Source organism: Schistosoma mansoni, chromosome 4 (assembly GCF_000237925.1).
Source record: "Schistosoma mansoni strain Puerto Rico chromosome 4, complete genome".
Classification (NCBI taxonomy): domain Eukaryota; kingdom Metazoa; phylum Platyhelminthes; class Trematoda; order Strigeidida; family Schistosomatidae; genus Schistosoma; species Schistosoma mansoni.
The window spans coordinates 23,963,649-23,976,780 of record NC_031498.1 but is presented as its reverse complement, the minus strand read 5'-3'; the positions used below and the strand labels follow the sequence as shown (position 1 = coordinate 23,976,780).

Genomic DNA, 13,132 nt, shown 5'->3' with positions numbered 1-13,132 from the left:
AATGTGGTGCAATTCGAAGGCCCCGGTTCGATTTCTTGCCCAGGGTTGGATGGAGAATACTGGTGTGCGGCCTATGCTCCTCCACGGGGGGTAACAGGCGTAAGTAATATATATATCAAGCCACTTCACCCCATTGCACAAGTAAGTGGCTATCAGGACTCAGTAGCTAAGTGGAGAACGCGATGGTAATTGAAGCGAAAGATACTGTGTTCGAGTCCTAGAGTGAACATCAACTCTGAGATGCAGGTACATCCAGCTGACGAGTCCCAAATAGGACGAAACACGCGTCCTCGATTCTACTGCTAGCCACTATCCATCTTTGCTTTTTTTATTCATATTTATGATAATTATTTATCTGATATTGTAGTGAACAAGAACACTAGTGGGGGGCAACCGGATGTATTACAGACTATCTCACTAAATTCTGATTACCATACAGTCAACAGTTGATTTACAAATTAACAATCAATTGTCTCAATTTTAACTGTTCCTTCTGCAAATATGAGTCCATCGTCTCTGATTTCATTGTTCATGCATTTTCATACCGATTGTACTTCATTCCTGTTCTTTCCTTATCGATCTTCTGCCAAAATACATTCTATGTCTGACCATGACCATATACTACTTAAATGGATATAAGTAGACCACACCATAATGTTAGTTATTTCCATTTGATCTATAGGGGACTCATTGAACATATAATGATGAAAATCAGATAAGACATATTTTAACAGTTGTGAACAAAAACACAGGATGTGATAGGTAATGTGTATTTAATAAAAAATTATAAAATATCTTGATACGATATGAAGACTGAATACTTCATTTGCAAATTTCCATCATTTGCCTTTCATATTTTGTATGGTTCTTCCAGTTCTTAATCCTATTCTATTTTTCCTCCTATTCTCTTCAAGTAGATCTCCTTAGCCTTCTAATGCCAGATTTTCTACATCCGATTGGTGTTACATACTACTTATGTCGACAGGCATAAGTAGCATACACAACAATGTTACTATCGATTGTAAGGGACTAACGTGGAAATCAGTTTATGTAGATGTTCATCATTAAAGTAAATGTTGTCTGAGATATATTTTGATTAATATTAGCTATGTAATCTAAACGATCAGAATGGGTGACTTATCCTGCTACAGAACCAATCACAATTAATTATTCAGTCATTTTCCTGTAGTAATTAAAAACCCGTCATAAATATATACAGAGTTGCATTTTTGCCAGATTATAATTCGTGGTCATAGATCATGTGTATCTTCTGATATTCCTGTAAATTCAATGAGAATTCCCATGTCAGGAGAGGAATATTCAAGCATTTGTACTGACGATTCGTGTGTTGTCAGTTCGAATCCTTTCATCACATTAATCTGCTCAGTCACGTTAGTTATGACTTTCCTAACTTAAGTAATAAGTTTTCTCAGAGATTATTTAGAGGTGATGGGTAATTCTTGACGTTCCGAACGAGAATCTTAAAGATGATATGTCGTCTTAACTGAATGATTACAGATCAGAGAAAACAACACCACAAATTACTTAATTTTGTTTGTTTGGGACCTGTTCTTATTTATATCTTTCCATAACAAATGACAGTCTTACTTACTTACTAACGCCTGTTACACCTCGTGCAGGAGCATAGGCAGCTCACCAGCATTCTCCATCCAATGCTGTCCTGGACAATCTTTTCCAGTTGCTAGTCACCCTTTTCATGTCTCCTTCCAATTCTCGACGCAGTGTGTTCTTTAGCCTCCATCTTTCACGTTTCTCCTGAAGATTCCAAGTTAGTGCTTGCCTCGTGATGCAGTCTGATGATTTCTGAAATGCGTCCTATCCACTTCTAATATCTTTCCCTGATTTCCTCTTCAACTGGAAGATGGTTTGTCCTCTTCTACAGAAGGCTGTCTCTGATGGCATCTAACCAATGGACATCGAGTATCTTGCGTAGACAATTGTTTATAAATACTTTTACACTTTTAATTATGGTTGTAGTAGTTCTAGAATTTTCAGCTCCATCTTGACGTCCATATTGAAGATTCTCACCTTGATATTGGTTGACAGTTGTTTTGAGTCCCATATGTTCTTCAATTGTAAGAATGATGCCCTTTCTTTGCTAATCCTCGCATTTACGTCTGCATCAGATCTTCCTTGTTCATCGATGATGCTTCCCAGGTATGTGAAAGTTACCACCTTTTCCAGAGTTTCTCCATCAAGTGAGATTGGGTTAGTGTTCTCCGTGTTGTATTTGAGGGTCTTGATTTTCCCCTTGTGTATGATGGAGCCTACTGATGCAGAGGCTGGTGCTACACTAGTTGTCTTCATCTGCATTTGTTCGTGTGTATGGGATAAAAGGGCCAGGTTATGTGCTACTGTTTTAAAAGAGCATATTACATTAAAAGTGCATTTACACTAGTGTATCCGGTATTTTTTATATGTGTATATTGACAAATATATATTAACATTTTTGTTATACAATGTGAAAAAATACATTTACCCTATATAATGAGTAAACATGCGAAGGCCGGGAAAGGTCATACAGTGGTTTTTACCAATCTGTTGCACAAATTTACGACAATGTTCTAAATTGGATTAAGTGTTTAAGAAAACAATGATTCAAGATCATTACAACCTACCAGCTCAACATAATTTCTAAGTACGAAATTGTATGAACCGAGAAGCTTGCCAAATTTTTCCTACTAATAAACAAACTATAAATATTATCAGTTAAATATTTGTAACCAATAGAGGGTTCTCGTTAATTTAAAGCTGAAAAGACAGTGAGTGGATAGAAGTGTTTCTTCTTAGACATCAACCACAGAAAGTGACATTCGAATGATTAAGAAACTAACTAACCACCAAATACTTCTATGAAAGCATTAGTATTAGTTTAGAATACACGTACTCTCCCGTATAACTGAATAACTTTCCCAAAAATTAGAAACAAAGTTCACCAGTACTCACTAAGTTATGTACAACAGCAATTTTTGATGATTTTTAATGAAAATAACTAAGATAGTCATTCAGTGAAATATTTATTCAAGAGTTCTAGTAGAAAAACAATTCGTAATAAGATTCACATATGCCTTAATGCAAGTACCACACCGTTTGAAGCAGCTAAGAAATTTGATCCTTGAAATATGTTCTTTGATACCCAGTGGTTGGAAGTTATTGATAAGATATGCAATAATTCAGGTTATTTGCTCATCTATTAGAATAAAACAAAACTAGACAAATCATGTGACAGGAATCATTCTAATCTTTTTCGCTTATCTTATACACCATATATTTGTCCTTCTTAATTAGTCTAACCATATCGTGTTCATTCTCATACAGTTTTTTTATTATTACCTGCCCAAATATCTGAAGCATTGTATATGAAATTAAAATTGAGAACTATATACAACTAGAGTCAATCAAAGGGCAAATAGATGCCTTGAACTTTAATCTAGTGGTAATGAGGTTCAAAAAGTACGAAACATAAGTTCAAGAAATCCTAAAGATTACCCTCGATTACTATACATCGAAACAAATAACCCCAATACAAACTCAATAGAATTTCATTAACTATAAGAATTAAACAAACATAATATTGAGATTTTCATAGTTGAAATCAAGAGTTGATTGAAGCTAGACCACCATGGAAAACATGATAGCACTGGACAGCCATTTCGTCCTATTATGGGACTCCTCAGCAGTGCGCATCCACGATCCCGCACTCGCGAGATTCGAACCCAGAACCTATTAGTCTCGCGCCAGAACACTTAGCCGATAGACCACTAAGCCGGCATCCAACGATGTTAATGTCTAACTTCAACCAATTCACGACGTTTGAGCAACCGTTCACTAAGTTGCTGAGGAGTCCCATAATAGGACGAAACGCCCGTCCGGTGCTTCCAGGTTTTCCATGGTGGTCTAGCTTCAATTGACTCATGATTTCAACTATGAAAATACTGAAATCTCCACAAAACCCCTTCTGGTTGTAATATTGATAACTAATAAATGACCAATCAGTGTAAAATTAACATTCTTTTATAATCCATTTCTTTCAGGAATTTATTGACAGTGACCGGTGACAATCAACGTAATTTAAAAGGTAACTATCCTATAAATAAATGTCATTTTGAATATGGAAGTGAAACTAGTGGTTGTTCAACTTTTTATCCAACAAATAACAATAGTACTGAAAGTAAAACTCAATTATCATCAATCATTGAAAAGTCTCAATTATTACCAAACACAGATTTATCCAAAAAATATGAAGATTCCAACATTAAAATTCCTAAAGATGAATCTTTATCTTCTATATCTGATGAAAATTTCTCATTACCATCTGTAAATTTTTATGTACCCTCTCCAAAAGTTCCAATATCTTCACCAATTCAAAATGATCAATCAACTTCTTCAAAATATATAGAATCAGATAATAGTTCACCAGTATGGATTAAAAAAGATGCTTGTTATGATTCTGGTTTAAATTTATATGTATATGATATATGTCCACAATTAATGAAATGTCATACATTGATTCATGAAGGAAATATTTGTCAAAATGCTATTTGTTTATCTGATTCAACTTCTTGGAATCAATGTATACAATCATGTTGTCTGTTGGAAAAAGTAAGTCACAATTCAAAATAAGGTGAATGCTAATAGATATTATTTTATGTATCAAAAATTTAATTGGTTTTTAGCTTAGATAGCTTGATACATCTGTAGATGGTGTCGAGTTGCGATTGACTATGATCACCACTACAATAAGATTACGCGCCCAAAAACGATTTGGTCCCTTTGATAACTCGCAAACCAGAAGACTGTAACTGGTTCAGATAGAGTATATTTATTGGCGATCTCGTGGTATCGAAAGAATACCGAGATGTGCCAACGAGTACAGGCAATAAGGGCAGAACGTAAGAAAGTTCGAACCAAACAAGGCGGACGACCGAACGAAAAGTGACTTTGATACAGTTAAACAACAACGAGTACGATAAAACAATCACTGTTACAATTGGTTATAATAATAATAATTGTTTTCATTATTCCAATCGTGTTCTCGTCGAGAAAAACAGGTCACTACACATCTATTTAAATATTCAATGTCACTGACCAACTATTACTGATTGTTGTAAGCTTTCTACTATTAAATAATGAATTAGGATTTTTGCTTAACTATCCACAATCCATACTTTATAAAATCAAAGCCATACTACCATAAACAAAATCCTAGAGGCCTTGTATTCCATTCTGTATGATATTGTAAATGCAGACTGCTGAGTACCAAACTGGGACAAAATAACTATCCAGTCTAGTCAGTAAACTAAGAATATTTTTGTACTAGTCTGATATTAAGTTAATCTCTACCCAGTACTTTCTGAATAATCCGTTTCACTCACTGTGATATAAATGAGAACGAAATTGAATTGGAAATAAGATAAATTGTAATCGAAGCTAAAACAAAATGTGTAAAAACCTTTGACATTCATCGGCAAGCTTCAATTAGTGGAAAGTGAACAAATAAATATATTCATATTTTTCTCCCATTAAGTAATCTATTTTTTAGTGTATAGTTACTTTTGATGGAGTTTTGTTCTCTGAGCTGGACCAAACCATCCACTTCAGAGAACAAAACTTCATCAAAATCATCCACCTGAGCTATAAAACTTCTCCACCATGTCAAAGTGTATAGCTATGAAAACATTCAATAGCTTTTGTGTTTTACTGTAGGAAAAATTAAGATATGCTCACTAGTGACTGACTTCAACAGATATTTCCTTGAGTTCTAGTGGGAAGCAGTGGCCAATGGAGTTCTACCAAGTCTGTTATAGAGATATCAACTCACTGAAGACAATTGGTGAACGGTTGCTCAAACGTTGTGAATTGGTTGAAGTTAGACATTAACACCGTCGGATGCCGGCTCGGTAGTCTATCGGTTAAGGGCTCTGGCTCGAGACTGATAGATCCTGGGTTCGAATTTCGCGAGTGCGGGATCGTGGATGCGCACTGCTGAGGGGTCCTATAATAGGACGAGTTGGCCGTCCAGTGCTTCCAGGTTTTCCATGGTGGTCTAGCTTCAATTAACTCATGATTTCAACTATGAAAATACTAAATCTCCACAAAAAAACCCTTCTGATAAAAAAGAAAAGATAAACTCATTTCTATAAAAACTAGTTGTATTCAATTCATTTCCATTTCTTTTATTTTAATCATTTAAACAACAATAATAATAATAGTGTGAATATTCAGATTATACAACATCAACTGATAATCCTAGTTCAACATATTATAATCAATCAACAATGAATGATTATTGGTGTTTACGTTTTATGGATAAATGGAATAAATCTAAACAAAATCAAACTATGAAATCATCTTGTATATACGATCCATCAATGAAACATAATTCCGTACTATGGTATAAATCACATGATAAATCATATTTAACTGAAGTTCCAAGTAATTCTAATATTAATCCTAATCGGGAAATATGTCCATTATGCCAAATGGATAAAGATAATAATAATGACAATATTGTTCGGCAAAGTAAATCAAAACAAGACCCTGGTTTACATAGGATCATAGAACAGATCAAGTTAAGAGTTAATCATTGTTATTGTTGTATTCTACCATTAAAACATATAAATATCTCATTAAATAATAATAATAATCCAACTCAATATCAATCAAGTAGTACAACTAATAGTAAAATAATACGTAGTAATGATAATAGTGATAATGATTATATAATCACTGAATATAATCAATTCAAAACAAAACATAATAAATTATCATTAAAAGATAAATATAAACAACAAAATCAACAATCAGAATATCGAAAATCAATAATCAATAAAAGGCAAACAACATTTTCAATATTTCAATCATTATCTAATATTGATATGCAAAATCGTAAACATGCATGTAAAGCATTAAAAACAATAAGTCTTATATTAGGTGCATTTATATTCTGTTGGACACCATATCATATTATTGTATTAATTAAAGGATTTTGTGATGATATTAATACTTATACAAGTTGTGTTAATATACATTTATATAATTTATCATATTGGTTATGTTATATGAATTCACCAATTAATCCATTTTGTTATGCATTATCAAATATATCATTTAGGCGAACATTTTTTCGTATATTAAAATGTGATTTTCAAAAAAGATAAAATATAAAAGATTATCATTGTGAAAAATTAGAATAGAACACATGTAAGTGAACACTTATTGTCAATTAGATCATCATCATCATCAGGGCTATGGCTATAAGCCATAGGAATTTATACATTCCACTCTTAATTTATGTGTACAGAAGAAATATATGTAACTCCCCCCCCTTATCCCTTCCATGGCCGGACATAACAAATGACATTATTATTATTATTATTATCGTGGATCAGTTGAAGTTAGATACCGTTGGATGCTGACCAGCTCAGTGGTCTATCGGTTAAGGGCTCTGGCTCGAGACTGGTAGGTCCTGGGTTCGAATCTCGCTCGCGAGGCGGGATCGTGGATGCGCACTGCTGAGGAGTCCCGTAGTAGGACGAAACGGCTGTCCAGTGCTTCCAGGTTTTCCATGGTGGTCTAGCTTCAATTGACTCATGCTTTCAATTATTATTATTTGTAAATTTTATTTTTATTATCTTAATTTTGTTATCATTTGTTTGTAATTTTCTATCACTTTCCGTTTGTATTCATCACTATGTAATTATTTACATACTTCTTATTACGTAATGATTTTAATGTTCTAGTCTATTTACCCACATTTGACCTCTTATTTCCAATATTTGACTATTGATAAGACTTTTGTTATCGTAATTTAATATTCTTACTACTATCAGTACACTTGTCTTCCCACTATCAACTTGTACTTTTAACTAATTATGCTTGGTGACGTATTGTATTTCATTGTGATTATTATTAACTCAAATAGCCTTAATTGGTCTAACATTTTCATATAAATATTCATGTATATTAGAGTAAAGCCTGATGATGATCTAATTGAAAACAATATTGTTCGCTTACATGTGTTGTCCTAAAGATAAAATAAAAAAAAGAGAAAATGTGTGTTTTTTTGTTTGTTTTTCTTTTTTTTGAGAAAAAAAAATTTTCAATCATTATTGTTTATGTATTTTGCATATTGTTTTTCTTTTTCGGTTTTTTTTTGTAATGTTATCATAAACCAGCTATTGATATTTGTCAATCTCTGTTATAGACTAATTATATTGACTATTATCAATATATTAAAACAAAACAATATATTTAGAAAAAATAGAGTATTCTGTGGATCTTCATGTAAGGAATCTTTCTATTGTTTATGACAATATAATATAGTATATGACTACGCGTATATAGCCTCTGCCAGCGAAGTCCTACTCACTGCCTTATCGCGCCACGGACATTGTTTACAAAATTGAGAGGATGAAAAGCCAATGTCCGACGCTTTAGCCACGTTGGTGGATACGGAAAGTTTACCTTGGGGAGTTGGAAAACCCTGATTCTAAACCAATGGTGCACATAGGCTCCAGTATCCTTGTAATGAATAAGAACACTGGTGGGGACAATTGAATGTATTTAAGCACACCATTATCTCACTAAATTCTAATAACCATACAACAAACAGTTAATTTGCAAAATAAAAACCAATTGTCTTAATCTTCACTGTTTCTTCTGTAAATATCAATTCATCTTCTCTAATTACATTGATCATACATTTTCCTACAAATTGCGCTTCATTTCAGTTCTTTCCTTATCGGTCTTCTGCTAAAATACATTCTATGTCTGACCATCGTCACATACTACTTATGTGGATATAAGTAGACCACACTACATAATTATATTGACTATTATCAATATATTGAAACAAAACAAAAAAATATATTTAGAAAAAATAGAGTCTTCTGTGGATCTTCGTGTAATGAATCTTTCTATTGTCTATGACAATATAATATAGTAATATGATAATATAACATGAGCACTACATCAATATACTAAATACGGAATCATTATACTAAATCATACTAAACACAATGGCGTAGGTGTATACACTCTTTATCTTCCCTTGAACTATGAGATTAAAATTGCTTCATATCTGTCTTTCTTCCTATATTATATCCTTATATACAATCGTTCTTTTATAGATTGCCACCATTAAATTAACTACTTCTATGAATTCGGTGTTCATCTTATTGTGCTAAAGAGGTATGGCAACTTGGACCGATGCATATCTGTGCCTGGTCCTACGTTGTAGCTGACTGACTGACTTACGATCCCTATTGAGTCTTCAAATAGTAACTAAGACCTCTGTAAGATTTGTTTCTACTCAATTATTCGTCAAGAGAATATAAAATACGCGAATTCAGTGACAAATTAACGCATACTATAGATCATCAAAAGATATATATATATATATACTGGGTCTAGTTCTTCATTAGTTCAACCCAAGTGGTATATCTTTCTCGACGTTAATATTTTGACACACCGTTTAATAATTCGATCTTTAGAGGTCAAAACTACCATCCTGTATTTATGTCACTTGAATGCGCATAGTGATGTCGGATACTGATCATTATAAATAGCATCCAGTGATTCATGCTCCATTCATCCGTTCCCGATTTTAAAGAGCTAGTCAAAGATTAATAACTAAGTAGTGTGATGTGACTACTTAACCCAATGCTTCAGCATAGCAACCAACTGTATGTACTATAAAACGGGATGAGTTAACTAACAGGCAGCTCTAATCTTCAGCTTTGTCACTATAGATGGTTCCTTACACTTACAGTGTGGAGATTTAACTGCGGTGATTGAAAACAAAATGACCATGAAACATTACTACTTACTAATCTATGGTATTTGCACTAACTGATGATCCCTTTGTTACTGATTCGGCAGCTAATCCGAACTTCAAATATAATATGTTCACTTGTGCACGCGAGTTCTGTTTGCCTTAAATTGCATTATTCTGGGAATTCTTAGTTAGTACACCGATTGGACTACCTCTGATTAACATATAATCGCAATAATTGGAACTGTTATAACTTGATAATATTATGGTCCATTACCTGTTTATACAATACTTCTAGACATATATTTGAAGATAAGTCAGTACTGCCCCTGAAGCATTTCTCACATCTAAAGAGTAACACCAAGTGACGCTAAAAGCCGACAGAATGAGGATACTTCAGTTGGTAGTGCCGACTTGGAACTACAGATTCGGTATGTTGCACTTGTTTTACAGATGTTCCAATGGCTTTTATACCACATATCATTTACCGATACTGGGACTGGATATAAAGAAAAAACTAAGGGTTGCCAGTTCATCATATAACGCCATGGAACGGAAGATAACTCTAGACGATTAACATTAGTTCGTCAATCACAGCCCCGATAATGACACCCTAAAGAACATACAGCTAAAACGACCATATTGTAACTTCCCATTATATTCTTGATTACGAAAGATGAAACTTCAAAACTGAAAGAGATCTATAATGCTTTATAAAACCGAAGTCTATCCTTTAGTCTATAATAACCTAATTCAGATATTTATTTTGTCTTTTTCTTTTCCATTTGTACATATCATACCACTCTGTGGGACATTTTTTGGTCCCCCCCCCTCACGTAGAAAACTGTCACAAATAGGATGAAGGCACCCAGCCCTCACCAAAAGCGATTGATTTATGTGGCGCATATGTATAAGTTTAAATAAATAAATAATAATGATAATAATGTCATCACAGTTAACTTAAGATTCTAAAAAAACCTAACTCGATGCAACTAAAACGAATTTCACACTAGAGACGTTGGATGCTACGTTACAAAGTGATCGCAATGGAGCAGATTTACTAATTATTTAACTCTTAAATATTAAGACATAATATTACTTAGTACTTCTTATTACTTCATTTCACTTACTCTTCTTCAACTGTTTTTTTATGTATAACTTCTGCTATCACTTATACTGGTATTATTTTGAATACTTTACTTTCCTCTCGTTGTGTTAATATACGGGGTAGTAATTTGGACTGATACATACTTGTGCTGATGAATATGCTTTTATGTTCAAATAATTGACCAGCGCGATCTTAATGTGCATTTTAGGTACACTTCCACCCATATCTAACCAATCAAACATGGAAATGATCTAAAAGCTTATAAAAGTTGATACAATTTATGAAGATCTAATGGATATACATCCAATTCTAATAAATACAACACTACATTACAAAGAGCAAGCATTTTTTTAATGATCAAATGTCACAAGTCTATTTGCTCTACATAATCAAAATCCTCTTGAAAAATGATTATTTATTATTTATTATTATTATCCTATTCTTAGTAGCTTAATTCTGAATATAAAATGTGAAAGAAATAAAACTATCAATTCAGCAAACAAAATTGTATTATATTAACAAAATCTAACAATTATAAGTCTGTACAACAGAGAATTACAACTAAGCAAATGACTAGTTTTCAACGAGGCCATGGATCAACCCTATGTGTGCGTATAACAAGTGAAATTTTTCTTGACATCTCAGAGTCATACACACGTTTACACCGTTCATACATATATCTTCGTCTCCAATCAGTTGGTTTTTCATAACGTTGTTGAAAATTGACCGTACTCCTTACCTTATCAACATTTATTATCCTGAAAACAGGTCAAGAAAAAATGAAGTAAATTCAAAGATAAATTTGTTTCTTGTTATATATTTTTTTTAATTTTGTTCTGATGACCGATGACGAACGGATTGAAGAACTGGGATAGTAATGTTCCTGAATGCATATCCAAGTAAATAAATTAACTGACATGCACATTAGTAATAAATAGAATCAAAGTATTGGATTTATGATGACTTAATTAATATTTCAAATATTTGTAGATCAACAGATCAATGGAATATGATTAACAGAAACGTAGACAAAGTGTCCTTATAAGTCAGATTACAAGGATACGAATATAAGGTATTTGAATTAATTACACTACTGAGTCCAAGTTAAATAATAGAACTGAATGCAGTTGACAGACATATGCTCGGTCAAATCTTACATTCCAAAATGAGTATACAAATATATGAATCTGACAACACAAATGATCACATTGTTATTATGATATAATCTCTTAAATTTTCTCTCTTTACAATACATATACAAAAAATGGTACTTCATATGTCTAAAGAAAATGATTTCAGTCACCTTGAGGGCCCAATCTAACATAGTACGTCGAAGAAATCCGTACACCAGTGTACAACACATGGCTTGATTATTTTAACTGATGCCTCAACGACTGATTTGCTTTCTGTATCTAAACCACTAACCATAAAATAAACATTGTTCACCTAAATTTCTGAATTATGCGTTCACAGACAATGGGTTCTTACATCAGCATATTTCTTGCGTTAATGGTTGTCTATTAAGCTTAATTTCTATGGTGTTTTTGAGCACCAACTGTTGATCATTTATGGTAAATACTAAGCCATGTGCTTACTTCACAAGGTAGTCTGGGGAGATCTGCGTATGTTTCAAGTACTGGCTTGTTGATAACAATGTTTTTTCTCATACGTCAGGGGTTCGTGCAGTATCCGCTTTGTGTTAAACATTTTGTAGATCCACCCAAGTGAATATTCCCAAGTAGTAAGATATATTCACGGCATAAGTCAATAAAACGCTATTACTAGCCCATATACCACATTTTATAGTATTTAATACCTTACAGTGAGATGACACCACTTAGTTCCTTTCTTCAGCTTAAACGAAGTAGTCACCCTTCACAAATGAACTGTTCAAAAGCGTCATTGATCCAAGAACTAGCAGCGACCAAACCTGTTTTATTCACCATTAAGCCTTTTTCCAATTTCCCTTAAACATCCTTCCATTTTTACTTCCAACCACATTACACAAAGTTTTGTTTCGTCGCTAACGAAATGACTGTCCATCTCTGATTTTAGTATGCTGAGCTGAGTGGATGTCCATTATCAGACCATATGTGGGTTAAGACTGACTTGGGATTTGTACAGGGTTAGGGATCATAGTTCAGCTGCTCCCAAATACCCTGGTACGGCCGAGAGTGGGGAGAGTACGCTCTCCCTCTCCAAATGCTCTCACATGGTCACGAGAATAT

General features: G+C 33.4%; 1 protein-coding gene across 1 annotated transcript in view; it reads left to right on the top strand.

The window, feature by feature from the left end:
- Positions 1-7,181, top strand: part of Smp_152540 (putative g-protein coupled receptor fragment) — a gene marked incomplete at its 3' end in the record, with an annotated part of 21,466 nt that extends 14,285 nt beyond the window's left edge. The window contains exons 3-5 of the mRNA XM_018797267.1: positions 4,056-4,623; positions 6,234-6,599; positions 6,903-7,181. Coding sequence (XP_018652325.1) covers positions 4,056-4,623; positions 6,234-6,599; positions 6,903-7,181 — 1,213 coding nt within the window. The remainder of the gene's footprint in view (positions 1-4,055; positions 4,624-6,233; positions 6,600-6,902) is intronic.
- Positions 7,182-13,132: the final 5,951 nt, after the last annotated feature.